The 21,485-nt window shown below is 41.1% G+C and overlaps 1 protein-coding gene across 1 annotated transcript in view; it reads left to right on the top strand.

Moving 5' to 3' along the window:
- Window positions 1–21,485, top strand: part of bms1 (BMS1 ribosome biogenesis factor) — a 120,297-nt gene that overhangs the window by 15,252 nt on the left and 83,560 nt on the right. The window contains exons 5-9 of the mRNA XM_060854027.1: window positions 1,054–1,242; window positions 9,291–9,433; window positions 10,178–10,299; window positions 12,461–12,657; window positions 14,577–14,716. Coding sequence (XP_060710010.1) covers window positions 1,054–1,242; window positions 9,291–9,433; window positions 10,178–10,299; window positions 12,461–12,657; window positions 14,577–14,716 — 791 coding nt within the window. The remainder of the gene's footprint in view (window positions 1–1,053; window positions 1,243–9,290; window positions 9,434–10,177; window positions 10,300–12,460; window positions 12,658–14,576; window positions 14,717–21,485) is intronic.

The raw sequence follows: 21,485 nt of genomic DNA, 5'->3' as shown, positions 1-21,485 counted from the left end.
TTCTCATGTCTAACCTAGCACAGATGTTAAACTTTTATTTTATTCCAACCCTTCCCCATACTTCAACAACTTTTCATTTGTTTGGAAATGATTGCATTTCTAAATGTTTCTCGTTCTGAAGATAGACCGTGGACCCGCAATGTTGATTCTTTCTCTCTGTTATTGCCTGAAATGCTGCATATTTCTGGCATTTTTAAATGTTTTTATTACACTTAGACTGTGACTTTTTGGTCAAGATACTTTCCAGCAACATTATCAAGGAAAATTTGAGTCCGGATTTGAGGAGTATTAGGATGTTGCTGTTTAAAGAGAGGTTTTAAGCTGTGTCTTCATGGAGGTTAGCAAGGAGGGAGTTCCAGGGTCTTGTCAGTTAATGATTGAGGAATAACTTGATGTGTGTTAGAAACCAGAATTGTAGGAGAGCAGAAATATTGGAGGATTATGGGTTAGAATTAGGTTTCAGACATATGAAAGATCAAGGCATTGAAGACATTTGAAATTAAAGATGTTCATTTGAAATTCATTGCATCCTTGAACTAGCAGCCTGTTTTGGTTGAGAATCGCAGCTGTACAAGAGAATGGGGAATGAGAGAGACCTGGTGTGAGTGGAATTTTTGGTATGCTGCATTTTATGAAGGTTTGAAGATTCCAATTATGTTTTTCTTGTTGAAAAAGGATTTTAAAAACCCGTTTAACAGATTTAAAATATGGTGTAACTTGTATGAGAGTCTCAATTAGGTGGAAGAGTGTACAAAGATGAAAAATGACTCTGCAGCAGTTTGGGTCAGATGCCTCAGGCAGGCTGTGGTTCTGGAAAATACCAATGTTTTCTTAGATGGTGGGCTCCTTTTCTGAGATTAAACAAGTGTGCAGGAAGCATTTTGCTAATCATCTGATGTTCAAATAGCTGGTAGTAATGCAACATTCTTGAGATGCCATACCTCAATAAGCACTAATCATGAAAATATAACAAATGGTAAGTGGAATGTACACAAAACTTTAATAATGACTTTATTACAGTCATTCTAGACTAAGTGAATCTGTGTCCTTCAGGTTTTAATGCTGACTGATGCGAGCTTTGGCTTTGAGATGGAGACATTTGAGTTCCTGAACATCTGTCAAGTTCATGGCTTTCCTAAAATCATGGGGGTCCTCACCCATTTAGACACCTTCAAAAACAACAAACAGCTGAAGAAGACCAAGAAAAGACTGAAGCACCGGTTCTGGACAGAGGTCTACCAGGTATAAGCAGGGAGGGATAGTGATCAAAGCACTGAATAAGCATTGCAAATAGGCGCATGTAGTTATGGGGCAGTGAGCTATGGCAACCAAGAAAGTTCTAAATTAGATTCATGCAAAGGCACTTTTAAAAGCAGGAAGACCGACAAAAGGTAGCAATGACATGGCTAATGAGGGCGAGAGAGAGAAAGAAAGCTCCACTACTAACTGACACAGCAGTGAATATGCACAGTTGCTGCCTTTGCTGTTTGAGTTCATGTATGTCCAGGAAAAATGAACAAACAGCAAAATTCACAGATGATCTTGGAAGAAATTGTATTGGAGAGCTCACAGCACAGGAACAGATCAATGTATAGTTTTTTAAATGTAAACTTGCTATAAATCGACAGCACTGAGTAGAGTGGCTTCTTTCTTGATTATTTGTTTTATTGAGGTCTGTCTCTTGATTAGATTTTAAAAATATAAACCATAAGTACAAAGTTAGCCTGGAGCACTGTCTTTTTTAGAGCATAAGACAGTGCTTTTTTTTTGGGTCTCTAGATCGTGAAGGAGCAAAGATGACCTTCAGTAGAGTGATTTGCTCTTCTTGAAGGATGTGGGAGTTTAGGGAGAGTTTCCATGTTACTGATGATTATGTCTGCAGGAAGTATGTTTGGTTGGAGCTGGAGTTAGAGGCAATGACGAATTTACAAGAGCTAGGGAGTATGATGGATGGCAGTTATAGGAAGGGAAAAAAGCTACAGACACAGTCGAGTAGATGGGTGAACTCCAGGAAAGGTAGGAGGGGTAGGGGCAGGTAGTGCAGGAGTCTCCTGTGGCTAACCCCACCTCAAACAAATATGCTGTTTTGGAAAATGTAGGGAATGATAGACACTTGGGCATGTAGCGCGAACAGCCAAGTTTCTGATATTGAGACGGGCTTTAATATAATGAGGGGTACGTTGGGGTCCAAACAATTGATTGTGATCGGGGACTTTCTAAGTCCAAGCCACAGACAGTCATTTCTGCAGCCAGCAGCGAAAAATCAGAATGGTGTGTTGTCTTCCTGGTGCCAGGATCAAGGATGGCTTGGAGAGTGTGCAAAATGCTCTCAAAGGGGAGAGGGCCCAGCAGGAGGTCATTGTACACATTGGAACCAACACTATACGAAGGGAAAAGGATGAGATTCTGAAGGGAGAATATAGAAAGTTAGGCAGGAATTTAAAAAGGAGGTCTTCACTGGTAGCAATATCTGGATTACTCCTCATGCTATGAGCTAGTATGGGGAGGAGCAGGAGGATAGAACAGATGAATGTGTGGCGGAGGAGTTGGTGTAGCGGAGAAGGGTTCACATTTCTGGATCATTAGAATCTCTTCTGAGTAGAAGTGACCTGTACAAGAAGGACTGATGGCACCTGAATTGGAAGGGGATGAATATGCTAGCAGGGAGATTTGCTAGAGCTGCTCGGGAGGATTTAAACTAGTATGATAGGGGGTGGGACCCTGGGACCCAGGGAAATAGTGAGGAAAGAGATCAATTTGAGACTGGAGCAGTTGGGAAAAGGATCTAGTCAAACAGTCAGGGCAAGCAGTACAAAACAGAGAACAAGGTAGGACTGATAAACTGCATTTATTTCAATGCAAGAGGCCTAACGGGGAAGGTAGATGAACTTGGAATGGTTAGGAACATGGGACTGGGATTAGATTAGATTAGATTACTTAGTGTAGAAACAGGCCCTTCAATCCAGCAAGTCCACAGCAACCCTCCGAAGAGCAACCCATCCAGACCCATTCCCCTACATTTACCCCCTCACCTGACACTACAGGCAGTTTAGCATGACCAATTCACCTAACCTGCAAATCTTTGGACTGCGGGAGGAAACTGGAGCACCTGGCGGAAACCCACGCAGACTCGGGGAGAATGCTCAAACTCTACACAGACAGTTGCCCGAAGCGGGAATTGAACCTGAGTCTCAGGGGCTGTGAGGCAGCAGTGCTAACCACTGTGCCACTCTTAGCAATTACAGAAATGTGACTCAGGGATGGACAGAACTGGCAGCTTAATGTTCCTGGATTGAAAATGCTAGAGGAGGGATAGAAAGGGGGAAAAGAGAGGAGCGGGAGCATCATTTTTGATAAGGGACAGCATTACTGCTGTACTTAGGAAGGATATTCCTGGGAGTACATCCAGGGAAATTATTTGGGTGAAACTGTGAAATAAGAAAGGGATCATCACCTTATTGGAATTGTATTGTATACCGGTCAGGCAACATCGGAGGAGCAGGAGAATTGACGTTTCGAGATTCAGACATTCCTGATGAAGATCTTATGCTCGAAATGTTGACTCTCCTGCTCTTCAAATGCTGCCAGACCATCTGTGCTCTTCCAGCATCCACACGCTTTGAATCTGATCTCCTGCAGTCCTCACTTTCTCCTTGTATATTGGGCACCCTAATAATCAGCAGAAAATTGAGAAACAAATTTGTAAGGAGATTTCAGTTGTATGTAAGAATAATGGGGTGGTTATCGTAGGGGATTTTAACTTTCAGGTATAGACTGGGACTGCCATAGTGGGAAGGGTTTAGATGGAGAGGAATTTGTAAAGTGTGTACAAGAAAATTGTCTGATCCACTATGTGGATATACCTACAAGAATAGGTGCAAAACTTGGCTTACTCTTGGGAAATAAGGCAGGGCAAATGACTGAAGTGTCACTTTGGGGCCAGCGACCATAATTCTATGAGTTTTAAGATACTGATGGAAAAGGCTAGACCAGATCTAAAAGTTGAACTTCTGAATTGGTGGAAGGCTAATTTTGATGGTATTAGAGGCAAGAACTTTCAAAAGCTGATTGGGGGCAGAGGTTCATAGGTAAAGGGACGGCTGGAAAATGGGAAGCCTTCAAAAACGAGAGTCCAGAGACAGTATATTCTTGTTGGGGTGAATTCCTGCTGGTAGGTATAGGCAATGCTGGATAACTAGAGAAATTGAACGTTTGGTCAAGAAAAAGAAGGAAGTACATGTCAGGTATAGACAGCAGAGACCAATTGAATCCTTCCAAGTGTATAAAGGTTGTATGAGTATATTTAAGAGAGAAATCAGGAGGGCAAAAAGGGGACATGAGATAGCTTTGACAAATAGGGTTAAGGAGAATCCAAAGCGATTTTATAAAGACATTGAGAACAAGAGGGTAAGTAGGGCAAGAATAGCAAAGTGGCCTCAAAGATCAGCAAAGTGGCCTTTATGTGGAACTGCAGGATGGGGGAGAAACTAAATGAGTATTTTGCATCAGTATTTACTGCGGAGAAGGATATGGAATATATAGAATGTGGGGAAATAGATGATGACATCTTGAAAAATGTCTATATTACAGAGGAGGAGGTGCTGGATGTCATGAAATGCATAAACGTGGATAAATCCTCAGGACCTGATCAGGTGTACCCTAGAACTCTATGGGAAGCTAGGGAAGTGATTGCTGGGCCCCTTCCAGAGATATTTATATCATCGATAGTCACTAGTGAGGTGCTGGAAGACTGGAGGTTGGCTAACGTGGTGCCAGTATTCAAGGAAGGTGGGAAGGAAAAGCCAGGGAACCTGAAATTGGTAGTGCGCAAGTTGTTGGAGAGAATCGTGAGGGACAGGATTTACATGTATTTGGAAAGGCAAGGACTGATCAGGAATAGTCAGCATGGCTTTATGTGTGGGAAATCATGTCTCACAAAGTTGGAGTTTTTTGAAGAAATAATGAAGATGATTGATGAGTGCAGAGCAGTGGACATGATTTATGTGGACTACAGTAAGACGTTTGACAAGGTTTCTCATGGTAGACTAGTTAGCAAGGTTAGATCTCATGGGATACAGGGAGAACTAGATATTTTGGATGCAGAAATGACCTGAAGGTAGAAGACAGAGCGTGGTGGTGGTGGAGGGTAGCTTTTCAGACTGGAGGCCTATGACGAGGATCAGTGCTGGGTCCACTGCTTTCTGACACTTTTATAAATGATTTGGATGTGAGCATAAAAGGTTTAGCTAGTAAGTTTGCAGATAACACCAAGATTGCAGGTGTAGTGGACATTGAAGAAGGTTACCTCTGAATACAAGGGATCTTGATCAGTTGGGCCAGTGGGCTGAGGAGTGGCAGATGGAGGCTAATTTAGATAAATGTGAGATGATGCGTTTTGGAAAAGCAAATTAGAACAGGACGAATACACTTAATGGTAAGGTCCTGGAGAGTGTTGCCGGACAAAGAGACCGTGGAGTGCAGGTTCATAGTTCCTTGAAAGTAGAGTCACAGGTAGATAAGATAGGTGAGTGAAGGCGTTTGGTATTCTTTCCTTTATTGGTCATTGCATTCTGTATAGGAGTTGGGAGGTCATGTTGAAGCTGTACAGGACTTTGGTTAGGCCACTTTCAAAATATTGCTTGCAATTCTGGTCTCCTTCCCATTGGAAAGATGTTGTGACCTTGAAAGGGTTCGTGAAAGATTTGCAAGGATGTTGCCAGGTTTAGACAGTTTGAGCTACAGGGAGAGGCTGAATAGGCTGGGGCTGTTTTCCCTGGAGGCTGAGGGGTGACCTTATAGAGGTTTCGAAAATCATGAGGGACACGCATGGGATAAATAGACAAAGTCTTTTCCCTGAGGTGGGAGAGAACTAAAGGCGTAGGTTTAAGGTGAGAGGATAAAGATATAAAAGGGACCTAAGGGGCAAGTTTTTCATGCAGAGGATGTGCATGTATGGAAACAGCTATGAGAGGAAATGGTGGATGCTGGTCCCGTTCCAACACTTAAAAGGCATCTGGATGAATAGGAAGGGTTTCAAAGGATATCGGCCAAGTGCTGGCAAATGGGACTAGATTAGTTTAGGATATGTGGTCCAGATGTACGAGTTGGACAAAGGGTCTGTTTCCATGCTGTACATCTCTATGGCTCTATGCTCAGTGATTCATTAGTCATTCTCAACTCCTGCTGTGTGACCAAGTTTGTTCAGTTTGCTTCAGTGGCATGGCTGAATTTGAGAATGGGATTGAAAATCAGTGGAAGTGCAACCCCAACTCCAATCCTAATGCTGATCCCATGCTTAATGTTCACCATAGCATATGTCCCTCATGCAAATGCTTTGCTACTTGTGAAAGACAGCATCCATCTTTACTTTTGATAACCTCTCAGATTAAACAAGCCACTCAGAGACACCATCTGAGCAGACTTTCAAGTGCCATTTCAATCCTGGAGAATTGCGAGACTCTGCATAACCCTGTGTCCCTGTTCGCTTTTGAATTGCATCTTCCAAACGCATCACCTTGCATTTGCTCGGATTGAACTCCATCTGCCATTTTTCGGCCCAATTCTCCAATCTCTCTGTATTCTGCTGCATGCTCTGGCAATCCTCTTCACTCTCTGCTACTCCACCAATCTTAGTGTCATCTATAAACTTGCTAATCAGACCACTTTTACCTTTCTCCAGCTCATTTATGGGTATCATAACGCGGATCTCTATGGAACATCACTGGTGACAGTTCCCCATTTTGAGAAACTCCCTTCCACTCCTACTGTCTCCTGTTGCCCAGCCAGTTCTGTATTCATCTAGCTAGTCCTCCATGCGATTCATTTTCTCCATCAGCCTACCATGGGGAATCTTACCAAACCTCTTACTCTAGTCCATGTGCATGACATCTACAGCCCTTCCCTCATCAATCAACTTTGTCACTTCCTTAAAGATTTCTGTTAAGTTGATTAGACATGGCCTTCCCTGCATAAAACCATGTTGCCAATCACTGATAAGCCCGTTTTCTTCCAAATGGGAATAGATCTTTTCCCTCAGTAGCTTCTTCAGTAGCTTCCCTACTACTGACATCAAACTCACTGGTCTATAATTACTTGAATTATCCCTGCTACCCTTCTTAAACAAGGGGACAACATTAGCAATTCTCCAGTCCTCCGGGACCTCCCCTGTGTTTAAAGATGCTGCAAAAATTGCTGTTAAGGCCCCAGATATTTTGTCTCTTGCTTCCCTCAGTAACCTGGGAAAGATCCTATCCTGACCTGGGGACTTGTCAACTTTAATGACTTTTAGAATACCCATCACTTCCTCCCTTATGCAGACTTGACCTGGAGTAATCAAACACCTATCCCTAACCTCAACATCCGTCATATCCCTCTCCATGGTGAATGCTGATGCAAAGTACTCATTAAGAATCTCACCTATTTCTCTGACTTCACGCATAACTTTCCTACTTTGTTCTTGAGTGGGCCAACCCTTTCTCTAGTTACCCTCTTTCTCCTTACATACGACTAAAAGTCTTTAGGATTTTCCTTAACCTTAGACACAGAATTGGCTGAGTAACAGGAAAGAGAATAATGGACCTTGGTATAAATTTGCACGGATCATTGAAAGTGGTAGGACAAATGAACAAACAGTAAGTAAAGCATAAGTATCCTTGGTTTTATTAAGAACAATATAGAATTCAAGAGCAAGGAGATGATATTGAACTTGTATAAGACACTTGTTAGACCAAAGCTAGAGTAATGAGTACAGTTCTGGCTTCAGGAAGGTGGGAGGAGATATTATGAAGGTTTTCAAAGTAATGAGTGAGGTGGATAGAGGAACAAAAGCAAAAGGGCATTGATTTAAAGTGTTATGCAATAGAAGCAAGACTGATGTGAGGCAAAAATATTTACATTCAGTGAGTAGTACTGTCTTGAAATGTGGTGGAGGCAGATTCAGTAAAGGCTTTCAAGAGGGCATTGGATGAGTATTTGGATAAAAGTAATGTGCAAGAGTATGAGGGAAAAAGCAGGAGAATGGTGCTAAGTAGTCATGCTCATTGCAAATCTGATGGATCAAATAGTAGCCTCGTCACACTTCTGTGATTCTGTGATAGAGATTTCTTTTGGAAAACCTGAGGCAAAGGCGAGGTATCAGAAAGAATGTACAAACCTTCAAGCAGCCAATCGATCTGACACTTCAGTTACCACCTGCCCCACGTGACAGATTATGCAGGTTGCACAATGGGTATACTGGCCAATTTTGAACTCATGGAATCAGAGAAGGCAGATTATCTGTAATTTCCTGAGACTGCCTGTCTGAGCAGATAAGACTGACAACATCCAGTATCTAGCTGAAAATGTGTTGCTGGAAAAGCGCAGCAAGTCAGGCAGCATCCAAGGAACAGGAAATTCGACGTTTCAGGCATAAGCCCTTCATCCTGATGAAGGGCTTATGCCTGAAACGTCGAATTTCCAGTTCCTTGGATGCTGCCTGACCTGTGCTTTTCCAGCGACACATTTTCAACTCTGATCTCCAGCATCTGTAGACTTCACTTTCTCCTCGAACATCCAGTATCTAGGTCATAACTGAGGTTTTGGCCATAGTGAGCATTGCCAAATCTATCCAGTTTGTTTTCTGTTTATTCCTTCCTGAGATATGGATGTCTCTGTCAAGGTTACCATTTGTTGTCATTCTAAGTGGCTTCCAGGGCCATTCAAATGGAAGCCTGTGTTGGGAACATACTCCGAAATTTAACAAAAATGATATGCAAAGGCAAATATATGGTGCGTTACCTTTAAAAGTTACTTGATTACAGTGATTCCTTGTAAATATTCTCACTGAACAGATTTAATAATTTTTATAAAACTGCCAAACTCTCTCTCTGGTTTTACTGGCTGTGAAACTGGTATAGTGGAGAGATACATCCTTGGAATGGTCTTCCCTGGGCCTGATTTACCTTGTCTGATGTTACACTGCTGCTGCCGTAATTAAACTCAGCATTCTTTCTATTACTTGAGGAAGGGAGAGCTATTCATGGGAGCAATCTGACGGTGAGGGGAAAGGATCAACTCCAACATACAGTTCAACAGCTGATTCTTCCATTGAAAATAAATCCGTTTGCATTGCATGGAATGTCATGACACCATGTGGTTTTGTGTGTCAGTACATTAGGTGGGCTGCACATTGTTCGAAGAAAGTTGTGCAGCTTGCAATGTGACGGTAAGTGAGGCACTGCTTCACAAACTCTTCTGACTACCAGTGCCTGCATTTTATTAGTAATGACAGTGACATTTTTTTGGTTTTCAAGGGTGCTAAGCTGTTTTACCTCTCAGGTATGGTTCATGGAGAATATCAGAAACAGGAAATTCACAACCTGGGCCGATTTATTTCTGTGATGAAGTTCCGGCCACTGGTGTGGCAAATGGCGCATCCATATGTTTTGGCTGACAGGTAGGTTAAAGATTTTTCTTTCAAGATGGAGAAATACAGACGTTCAGATTGGAGAGCCTGAATTGTAATGTCTATATGATTCTGGATTAAAGTTGTTGGGGGGGAGGGGGGAGGAATGAGACTGGGAAGAATGATTTTCAAATTGGGCTGATATCTTAGTATTGATTAGGGAAAACATTTGTGCTAAGAACAGAGAAGGTAATGTACATAGAATATTTTAGCATTGTGCACAATTGCACCAAGTTCGATTAGAGCAACCAAAGAACTCCAACTGTTAGAGGTAAGATACGAGGCTCCCTTTGAACTATGGGGCTTCCTTTGGAAGGAATTGAACAGCTATTCTGTCTGTGGAGGTGTCAGTGCTGGAAATTGGGCTGCTTTTGTGCTGCATCTATTTTAATGCAGTAGGAGCTGGTTCAAGAGCTGGTTGATATTTAAGTCTAGAGTATATCTTCCTTTTCTCCATTATTCCAAACCTCCATGTGTTCATATTAAAGAGAAACTGCTTTGCTTCTCTAAGAAGCTATATGTCAGTTATGGATTCCTGTGGACCCCATGGTGTAAACCTCTTCTCAAAGATCATAGATAGCAACGATCTAAAATTGCAAGTTTGCCTGGAATTTGTCAGTAAGTACTTGACTGTAACAAATGCTATTGCCAGCCCATCCAAACGTTGGAATGCACCTACATGTACTCGGAGTGATAAAGTGTGGACAGAACTAAATCATGCTACTGTTATTTCAGAATGGAAGATCTGACCAATCCTGAGGACATACGCAAAAACCAAAAGTGTGACCGTAAAATTTCATTGTATGGGTACCTGCGTGGGACATACCTCAAGACCAACAGTCAGATTCACATTCCAGGTATTTCTCAAAATTCATTGAAATTTGTTTACGGGTTTAGTTGTACCTTATGAGGAAATTAACTGTACAAGCCAGAAGAGACAGGGTGCAATCTGTGGTTTCAGCTGACATTGGAAATAAGGCTTCTGTTTGCCTTTTTAAGGCAACTCGAGACTTGAGTCATCAGCAGACTCTACAAATGAGAGTCTGGACAGAGTTTGGAACTTAAACATTGTCAGGCAACTCCCGTTGTTATAGACCCATGTATGTTTAGTGTCATTCTTTAGTTTGCCACTCAGTGGGAGAGGTCTCACTGAGGACAGTTATGGTAAACCGATTGTATATTGTATTTAGCCCTATTTTGTTGTTCTTGGCTTGGGAAGTTAGAACATGATGAATAATTTCTTTGGCCATGGGATATGGGAGGACAAAACTATTAGCCTGAGGTCCACTCTGGTTCCCTGTGAAGCAGCAGCTTCAACTGCAATGTTGGGACATTGACTAATATTGAACAGTCCATTCCTAATAAGATTACATTCAATTTCTGCCTCAACTCCATTTATACGTCATTGATTCATATTCCCTTGTCATCCTTACCTGGTAAAGGAATTGAAAATTCAATTGATCAGAGGCTATGAATACCGAAGAATGTTCCATATCTTCCAGAGTCTGGATAGTTGATGATTGATATGCACTGGATGCATGATGCAGATCGAGACGTGAGGAAGTCTTCATATTCTGACAATGCAGCAATTGCCTATTAGAAGTTTCATTTTCTGGCAATTGGCCAGTGTCTGAAAACCTTCATAAAAATCAGCAGAATTGAGTTTGAGCTTGAGATTTAGAGGGGGACTGAAACTTGTCTGATCAGATAGACAGGAAATGTGGGAGGAATGAAAAGCTGCTTTAAGCCTTAAACCTGGCCTCCACCCTGAACAAACCCATTCTGAATTACCACCAGTTGAATCACTCTCACTGGCGATCTTCTCCAGATATTCCGCCAATCACACTTAGGTATATGCATGCGCACACAGACACACATACACACAGAGTGAGAGGACCGGTGTGCATTGCTACAACCCCTGCATCAATGTACCACGCCTTCACTTCCATGATGTCCACACATGTATAGCTACCTCCCTGCCTCCTTCCTTCACTTAGTCGCTGTTAAAGTGGCTTTACAATATTTAAATCTTGTAATATGCCAGCTAACCATGTAGGAAAGATGAGTGATTTCAATGTGAATTCACACCTGCTGCCTGTGTTGATTCCCATCATATGGATGAAAAATATTTTCGTCACATTCCCTCTAAACCACCTCCTCCTTATCTCAAATGTATGGTCCCCATAATTTTGTGCATTTCAATTGTGTCACCCTCTGATCTCTTCTGCTCCAAGGAAAACAATCTGTCTCTAGAGGCTGAGCAGGCTGGGGCTGTTTTCCCTGGAGCGTCAGAGGCTGAGCCGTGACCTTATAGAAGTTTATCAAATTATGAGGGGTATGGATAGGGTAAATAGGCAAAGTCTTTAGTATAACTTAACTCAATTCGAAAACTTAATAGAAAAATAGATACAGTAATTATTAGTGAGTAACTGTTCCAATGTAGTAACATCCCAAAAACACACCCCTTGGCAAAAAGGCAAATTCAGAAAAATATGTCTATCTCGCAGGAAACCCAGCTTCTAACCGTAGCTGAGAGAGAGGGAAAAGGTAGCTGCTACTACTTCCAAACTCCAGCAACTTCTGCCCTACTGAAGCTCCCACAGCAACTAAAAAAAATTAGAAGTCCTGGTCTGTGAGAGGTGGCCACAACCCATCCTGACTGCTTGCATTGTTCCAACATTTTTTTGAAGAAAGCCCCAGAGCCTCCAAAGCTGTTGACTTTTTTGAATCTTCTTGGAACTCGCTGCCTTAAAGCCTCTCTCTTCCAAAAAAAAGGACAAAATAACCTATCAAAGTGTCACAATTGACAGTGAGTTTTGAGAAGATTTGTAGTCCAGGTTCTGAATGTAGGTTTGTTTGCTCGTTTTTGACATTTGACAATCTTTTCTGATGAAACACTGTAACGACTCTTGTTCTGTGATAGTGCAGTATGTTTGAACTGTTCATTCTTTATGTCTTTACTCTGGTTTATGTACAGACACAATCTGAAAATTTAAACTTCTGTGTTTTTGTTTTTAGGTGTGGGTGACTTCACATTGAATGAAGTTGGTTTCCTTCCAGATCCCTGCCCCCTCCCAGAGCAGCAGAAGAAACGTTCCCTGCATGAGAAAGAAAAGCTGATCTATGCCCCAATGTCTGGTGTTGGGGGTATTGTTTATGATAAGGATGCTGTGTATATTGATCTTGGTGGGAGCCATATAGACCGTGAGGAGGAGGTAATATAGTACACCTTAGATCTTCTATATTTCATTGTGTTCTTTCTTGCCAGTGTTTCCTACCATCCCATGAAACATTTTGATGGTTGCTGTCAGCCCTCCAATACCTGGCTGAAGAACACTTTGAGATGTGATCTGGTAAATAGTATTGATATCCTATTTAACATGACAAAAATGAAAAAAGGTCCTCTTGTTATAGGGCACGAATGCACACTTTCCAACATGATGCTGGATTCCAACCCCATTAGTTTAAATAGCGTGGCTATTGGGTGATTGTTTTAGATAATGCAAGATCGATGAGGACAGAACTGTCGCATTATATTAGAACCGACTATATTTCTGTCTCCTGTTGTTCTTCACTCACTCTCTCCTTTCTTGACTTTACAATGGATCAGTTGGAATGTTCATTAGATCTTTGAATCTCCTATCTCATGCCCACATTTCCACCGCGAGCCATTCCTCCATCTCAGTCCTTACCACTTCACGTGAAAGCAGTAAATAAGGTTTCATGGACACAATCCCCTTGAGAAATTAAATAGTTTGTATCCAAACTTCTTTTAACGGCTCTCAGTTCTTCATGCCCCTTCACCAAGTACTTCAATCACACTTCATTACTGCAGGTTCAAATCTCTGCCTCAAACACCATTTCCAGTTGCCCCTAATCTTCAGCCTCACATCCTTTTCGGTCTTGTATATGATTTCTTCTCAGCCACCTCCTTAATATCCTGTGTCTACCTCTTACTTTCTTGCACTCCTTAACTGTTATAAAGTTAATAGTTTAGACATTTATGACATGGACAAGAGAGGAAGTCCTGAATTGCAGAAAGACCAAGAGTGAAATATCGATTGATACATCATGATGCAGCATCCATTGAGAGATAAAGAAACTTACATGGAGAAGAATATAGGAACATTGGAGTCGGAGAACACTATTGAGACCCTCAGGCCTACTGCACCATTTTGTGTCATGGCTGATGATGTTCCTGTACCATTCCTATGTCCATTGATGTCATTAGTAGAAATTTGTCAAGTTCTGTTGTGACTTCACTTAATGACTGAGCTTTCTCCATCCTTTGGGATGGAAAATTCTCAAGGTTCACCATCCTGTGAGTGAAGAAGTTCCACCTACTTGGCTTGCCTTTTATCCTGAAACTGCACACTCTAATTTTGGACCCAACAGGAGAAACATCCTTTTGTATCTACTTCACCTATTCCTAAGAGTTTTTCCCACATTTGTTCCGCTACAGTGCGGAAGTAGGCCATGTGGCTCATCAAGTCCACATGAAACCTCCCAAGAGCATCAAACCCAGAGCCCCCCATCGCCCAACCAGTCCCCTGAACCCTACATTTCCCATGCCTAATCTACCTAATTTGCACATCTTTGGACTTTTTGAGGAAACCAGAGCAGCTGACAGAAGCCCACAGACACAGGGAGAGTCTGCATAATGCATACAGTCACCCGAGATTGGAATCAAAACCTGAACCCTCGGGCTGTGAGGCAACAGTGCTAACCACTGAGCCCATTACTTTGCATTCTTCTGAACTCCAGACAATGCAGGCCTCGTCTTAATATCTTCTCACAGGGCAGTCCCACCATGTCAGGAATTCAGTATGTGAATCCCCACTGTATTTCCTGTATGACAAGTATATTCTTTCTAAGTGAGGGGACCAGAACTACATACAATGCTCTTAGTTGTTGTCTTTGTGGTATGCTCTAGAACTTTCTCATGTGAGTCATTGTCCTACTTTGTTTTAATGCCCCTATCGAGTACCTTGTTTTTTAATTATCTAAATATATTATCTATGAAAATTGCATTGATGTTATACAATAGACTAATCACTTATCTCATCACTCTGTTAAGCAAACCATGAAAAATTTGTTAATATAAATTTATAAAAGAAAACTGTCTCATTTGTAGGAAGAACAAAGGCCAAACTACGATTTGGTGCAGAGTCTCGTCACAACACGCAGCACCATTGATACCAAGATGGCATCTAGCAAAGTCTCTCTTTTCGTGGACTCAAAGCCACTTGCATCTGAGGAATTGGAAGAAAATGGGTAGGTAGAAACCTCAATTCAATTTCAATCTACTTTTTTTTTCCCAGAAAAGAAAATGGGATATGGATGTGGTTGGCTGGGTCAACATTTATTACCTATTCCTAGTTGCCTATTGAGAAGGTGATGGTGAGCTAAAACCTTGAACTGCTGCTGTCAATGTTCTTCAGGTAGATCCACAACGTTGTTAGGAAGAAAGTTCCAGGATTTTGATCTAGTGCCACTGAAGGAATAGCAATATATTTCCAAGTGAGGATGGTGCATGACTTGGAAGGGAGCTTGCAAGTTGTGTTCCCATGGATCTGCTGTTGTAATCATTCTAATTAGCTGTAGCTATGAGTTTGCATGGTTCTGTCTTGGTGAATTTCCATAATGCATTTTATAGATGGTATACATTGCTGCTATTGGGCATTGATGGTGAAAAGAATTTGTGAATGGCACCACATCCACAAACAATCAAGTGAGCTGCTTTATTCTGGTTTGTGCCATGTCTCTTAAGTGTTGTTGGAGGTTCACTTATCTAGGCATATTCCGTCATACTCCTGACTTTTAGAAGGTGGACTGTCTTTGGGGAGTCAGGAGGTGAGTTACTTGCAGGATTCATAGCCTCTGACCTAATCTTTTTGATACTGTTTATATGGTTGGTTCAGTTTCTGATAATGGTAACACCCACTGAATGTCAAAGGACGATGGATAGATTCTCTTTTTATGGAAATGGTCACTGCCTGACATTTGTATGGTGCAAATCTTCCTTGCAATTTTTCAACTCAAACCTGGATATTGTTCAGGTCTTGTTGTATTTCGATAAGGGCTAGAAGTAAAATCACTGGTCTAGTAATCCAGACCACATAGCCACTATTGATTTATTGTGAAAACCCATCTGGTTCACTGATGTCCTTTAGGAAAGGCAAACTACCGTCCTCATCTTTGTGAACTACTCCCTGAGCATTTAGAGGTAGGAAGTGGTGGCTCAGCCTGTGCTGCTCATATCTCATGAGCAAATCTAAAAATAAACTTTTGGGAGGAGCATGAGGTACCCAGAGCAGGAGGTTCACATCACCTTGAGGAGTGAGTGGCACAAGAATTCTGACAGTATCACCTTGAAGAGGAAGAAAGGATACTGTGACAGTTTGCATTACCTGCAGAAGTGGGTGAGAAAAAAACCACCAGTCAAGTAGTTAGCATCACCTTGAGGAGTTGATGTGATGACTCTGTGGCAGGTAGTCAGCATCACTTAGAGTAGATGAGTGAAGATCATCTACAGGAGCAGTTGAGTAAAGTATTCTGAGATGGGCATTGGGCACCACCGAGAAGAACAGGCAGTCAGCACCATGTCTATGAATGGGAAAAATGAGGACTTCAAAACAGGCAGACAACATTACCAAGAAAACCAAGTGCGAAAAGGATTTCACCCTAAGCAGAACTAAATTCATTGGAACTGATTATAGAATCATTGAATCCCTACAGTATGGAAACAGGCCATTTGGCCCAACAAGTCCACACCGAACCTCCGAAGAGTGTCCCACCCAAACCCATTCCCCTACTCTCCATTTCTGTTGACTAGCCTACACATCCCTGAACACTATGGGCAAAAGGAGTAAGCTGTTTGCTGAGTGGTAAAAGTCTTTTTTATTCTTAATCACTAATTTTGTATGATATTAAAACTTAAGTAGCAACAATAAAAATGGAACTGGGATAGAGAGTCAACAGAAAGTATCGGCAGAAAGTTAAAAGTATAAGCTTTCAGTTCTGATGTCTCGATGATTACATGAGCTGCATGCAAATTAGCATAGGCTACATAAAATTAGAAAAATGAATATGTGGCTGAAAGCCTGGCAGAGTAATACTGCATGTGAATAGGCCTTCAGCCCAAACTGGCCCTCATGATTTTGTGCACCTCAATAAGTTCAGCCCTCATTCTCTGATGTTCTAAGGAATAAAGTCCTATCCTGGTCAACCTCTCCCTATAACTCAGGCCTACTATCCTGGCAGCATCCTCATAAATCTTCTTTGCACCCTTTCCAATTTAACTATGTCTTTTCTATAACAGGGTGACCAAAATTGTACACAATACTCCAAGCATGGCCTCACCAACTACTTACACAACTGTAATGTAAAATCCTAACTCCTATACTCAGTGCATTGACCGACAAAGGCCAGCACGCTAAATGCCTCCTTCACCACCCGGTCTACCTGTGACGCCGCTTAAAATGAACAATATACTTGTACTCGTAGGTCCTTCTGTCCTCGGGACCTTATCATCTACTGTTTACTAATTTGACTTTCCAAAGTGCAATCTCTCGCATTTATCTGTATTGAATTGCATTTGCCAATCCTTCGCCCACTTCCCCCTCTGATCAAGACCCCTCTGTAATTTTTGATAACCTTCATTACTATCAACAATACCTCCTAATTTTGTATAATCTGCAAACTTACTAATCATGCCTTGTACATTCACAACCAGATCATTTATGTAAATACTAAATAACAAAGGTCCCAGCACCAACCACTAGTTAAAGGCCTCCAGTATGAGACACAACCTTCAATGATCATCTTCTGCTTCCTACCATTGAGCCAATTTTGAATCCAATTAGGTAGCTCTCCCTGGATCCTATGCGACCTAATCTTCATGACTAGCTTGCTGCGCAGGACCTTGTCAAAGGCCTTACTAAAGTCCATATAGACAACTTGCATTGCTTTATCCTCATCTATCCTCTTGGTTACCTCTTCGCAAAACTCTAAATGATTTGTCAGACATGATTTCCTGCGCACAAATCTATGCTGACGATCCCTAATCAGACCTTGACTATCCAAATGTTGGTTGATCCTGTCCCTCAGTATCCTCTTCAGCAACCGCCTCCCATCATGTCAGGCTCACTGGCCTGGAGTTCCCTGGCTTGTTTTTGCTCCTTTCTTAAACAAAGGAACAGCTTTAGTCACCCTCCAGACTTCTGGAACTTCACCAGTGGCTAAAGATGAAGCAAAAGTCTTTGCAAGGGCCTCTGCAATTTCTTCTCTAGCCTCCCGCAATGTCTGACGATGGACCTTTTCTGGCCCAGGGTATTTAGCCACCATTAATGCACTTTAAGGCTCCATGGTAATTTGTATGTGGTCTAAAACATCCTCACTTGTTTTCTTTATTTCCTTAACATCCATGGTTTTCTCCTCAGTAAAAACTGAGGAAAACTATTCATTAAAAATCTTCACTATCTTCTGTGGCTCCACACATAGGCAGCCATGCTGATAATTAAGGGGACCTATTCTCTCCCTGTAGTGGCAGAGCTGCGTTTGTGTGTTTGACCTGTTGGCATTCGTACTGTATTGATGGGATAATATGCATCTAAATAGCCTTGGAGCCAGTATGCTTGCGTATCCAGGGAAGTAAAGAGGGTGTTAAACTAAAAAATGGGGAGATGAGATCAAATGTGGAAAGATATGGTATATCTGGAGGCAATGTAAGTGAGGAAGGTAGCATGACAAGAAATGAGGATTGGAGATTAGCAGACAGAAAAGAACGGAGAAATAAACTAACAACCAAACTTGACATTGTGAAGATAATGAGCGACAAATCTAAAAGCTGTGAATCTTTGCGCAACATTCATAACAAAATAATTCAATTGATAGCGCACATTGAAGTAAATAAAAATGATCAAGTAGTCATTATGGAGATAAGGTTATGAGATGATCAGGATTGGATCCAAAGTATTGAGGAATATATGACATTCAATAACAACAGGAGGATGGCACTGTTAATTGTATGAGTTGAATGTGGGTCACTAATAGGCTCAGTGCTATGACATTCCACTCTCAAATCCTTCCTTAAGCTCTACCTTTTCAAACTGAATCCTGTTAGTCTTGGAATACCTGCTTTTATTAAGTCACTCTTGTGTTTGTGCTGGGGTTTCATTGTTGATAAGGCCAGTTTTTGATTTGAGAAAGTGGTGATGAGATGCCTCTTTCACCTCTGCTGTTTGTATGGTGACAGAGGTAAATTAAGGTGCATTTTTGACTGAGCAGTGATGAAGTCTTGGTTAAATCATGCGCTCAAGCAGGATAGTATGTGACCTGTGGGGGAGCTCAGAGGAGATGGTATTTTTGTGTACCTTGTATCCTTGACCTTCTGAGGTCAAAGTTGTGGAGTTGTGAGGTACTGCCAAAGGAGCCTTGATGAGTTGCTTCAATTCATCTTGTAGCTAAAGTGTGCCAATTGTGAAGGAACTCTTGGGTTTAATGCTGATCAAGTAAGCTTTGTTTTGAACTACGAAGAACTTCTTAAATGTTTAACCTGCATCCATCTTGGTGACTAGGGAATTGGGAAGTGAGCCAATATGCACTGAATACCCAGTCTGTGGTTTGCTTCACCAACTGTGGACTTTATATTGATGGCTCATTGAAAATTCAACAGTGACTTTTGCTGATAAAGGATTTAGTGGCAGTAATGCTGTGAAGGGATATCTAGGCTTTCATGACTCTGGGCGTCATGCGATGCAAATCAAACTTATTTTTTTCCCAAGTCAACCACTGAATTGCAATTCTACTTAACTCTCTAAGTTAAAAGATTATGCACACTAGATTTATCTCCATTAATAAGAAACTAAGTACAGCAAACTTTGTTTTAACCGATATGAATTGGCACTCTTGATAAACTGGCAAAAAGTGTATACCTTGAATACTGCAAAGTTTACTGTATTTTTGACCAATTATTATAATTATTCAATTTACTTATCTCATTGTAAAGATACTTGTTCAATCAAGTTGCCACATTAATAGTTGATTCAATTTTGAGTCAATTTCCTCTCAAATACCATGATGATTGGGTAGTCAGTTGACAGTGAGTGAAAAGGCTATCTACAGTAAGTTTTTCTCCATTTGAGGCAAAGTTGCATTACTATTTCAGTGATTTATGTTGAAAATAAAGTGATATGCATTATCTCCTACACTACGTTTCCAGTGGGTGTTTTAACATTGATTATGTGGACCACTTGACTAGCTCAAATAATTAATTAATCCCACAGGTGCCAGATAATTAAAAAATACTGTATTTATTATAATCACATTTTTAATCAATAGTGAGAAGCAGATCAGATGAATTACAAATGTGTAACTGTAGAAATGTAAGAGAAGAAAAGGGCAGGATTGCTATCTATGTAATTTATACTTCATCCCTTTTAAAACTTTGTTTCTGAAAGTGTATTCCAAAGAAAAAGTAACAAATGTTATGAGTAGAGGGAAATGATTAATCGTTACAGGAACACAATTTGGGGTTCCCAGTCCATAATCACAAAGCTAGATAGGTTGGTTTACCAGCCCCTTTTCTTTCTTTGACGTCTCGTTGTTGTTTGCACAATGACCTTTAGTTTACTGATTGTTTGATTGGACCAGAAGTTGTTCTTTTGCTGTGACATTTCGTCATCTTTCAACAATTCTGAGTGCAGTTTTTCTCTGCTCTTTTGACAATATTGGAAAGAACAGTTTTTCAGAACCAGAGAAGAAAGAGAGTGCGAGATGTTGATCTGCAAGCTTCTGGAACTTGTATTTTTTTCATTTTTATTTTACTCCACACCCCACCCAGGTCTATATTAAAATGACTAATGAGATGATTGTGTTCCTATGTTGAGCTCTCCTGAACTCGGAACAACTGGTGCTAATTGAAAAGCTAATCATAAGACTGTCTCTAGGCAGAATTGCTGTGAACAAGCACAGGTGGTGCAGATTTACCTGGATTTCCTCTCTACTGCTTCAATTTGGCAACATGTTGAATATGCAATGTGCTCCAGTAACTTATTTTAAAACTGAAAATAATTTCTTACACGTTTTGCTGAGTTTTAAGCAGCATCTTCTCCTATTTTTAATCCATCATCCAAAAAATAATTACTGATCTTTACAAGACATGTGAATGTTACTCGTCACATATCAAATCTTGGTGTTGCCTTGACCTTAATGTATGGAGACACAGTTTGCTTTTCTCCTTGAGGCATTACAAATGGTACTGACCACTGCAGTCATCAACGTATAGCCCCACTTTAGACCTTAGGAAGGCTGGTCATTGAGGAAGCAACTGCAGATAGTTGAGCCTGGGTGTATGAGGAGCTCCTGCAGTGCTGTCGTAGAACTGCGAGGTCAAATCTCTCTTTCAACAGAGGTCAAAAGTGTTCCAAAGCAAAGCTTTTTCTCTTTAAGATGGTTTATTTGTTGGATTCTTTTCGATTTAAAAGTCAGGTTTCAAACTTGTCAAGAACTTTGGCAAGGCCACAGTTCGAGTACTGTGACCAATTGTGATTACGGTATTGATAGAGGATATAGAAATTTGACCAAAAGATGCAGGAGCAGAAGTAGGCCATGCAAGCAACTGATTTTGCCATTCACTGAAAACATGGCTGATATGATAAATCTCAAATCCTGCCTCTTCCCTTTAAAACTTGGTTTCCTTTACTGATTGACAACGAGAATCCAGAGAAAGTATATTCCTGTTAGGGTGAAAGGAAAGGCTGGTAGGTGTAGGGAATGCTGGATGACTAAAAAAATTGAGGGTTTGGTTAAGAAAAAGAAGGAAGCATATGTAAGGTATAGTCAGGATAGATCGAATGAATCCTTAGAAGAGTATAAAGGAAGTAGGAGTATACTTAAGAGGGAAATCAGGAGGGCAAAAAGGGGACATAGCTTTGGCAAATAGAATTAAGGAGAATCCTAAGGGTTTTTACACATACATTAAGGACAAAAGGTTAACTAGGGAGAGAATAGGGCCCAGCTGAAAATGTGTTGCTGGAAAAGC

This window comes from Hemiscyllium ocellatum, chromosome 43 (genome assembly GCF_020745735.1).
Source record: "Hemiscyllium ocellatum isolate sHemOce1 chromosome 43, sHemOce1.pat.X.cur, whole genome shotgun sequence".
Classification (NCBI taxonomy): domain Eukaryota; kingdom Metazoa; phylum Chordata; class Chondrichthyes; order Orectolobiformes; family Hemiscylliidae; genus Hemiscyllium; species Hemiscyllium ocellatum.
This window is presented reverse-complemented; position numbering and strand designations above follow the sequence as displayed.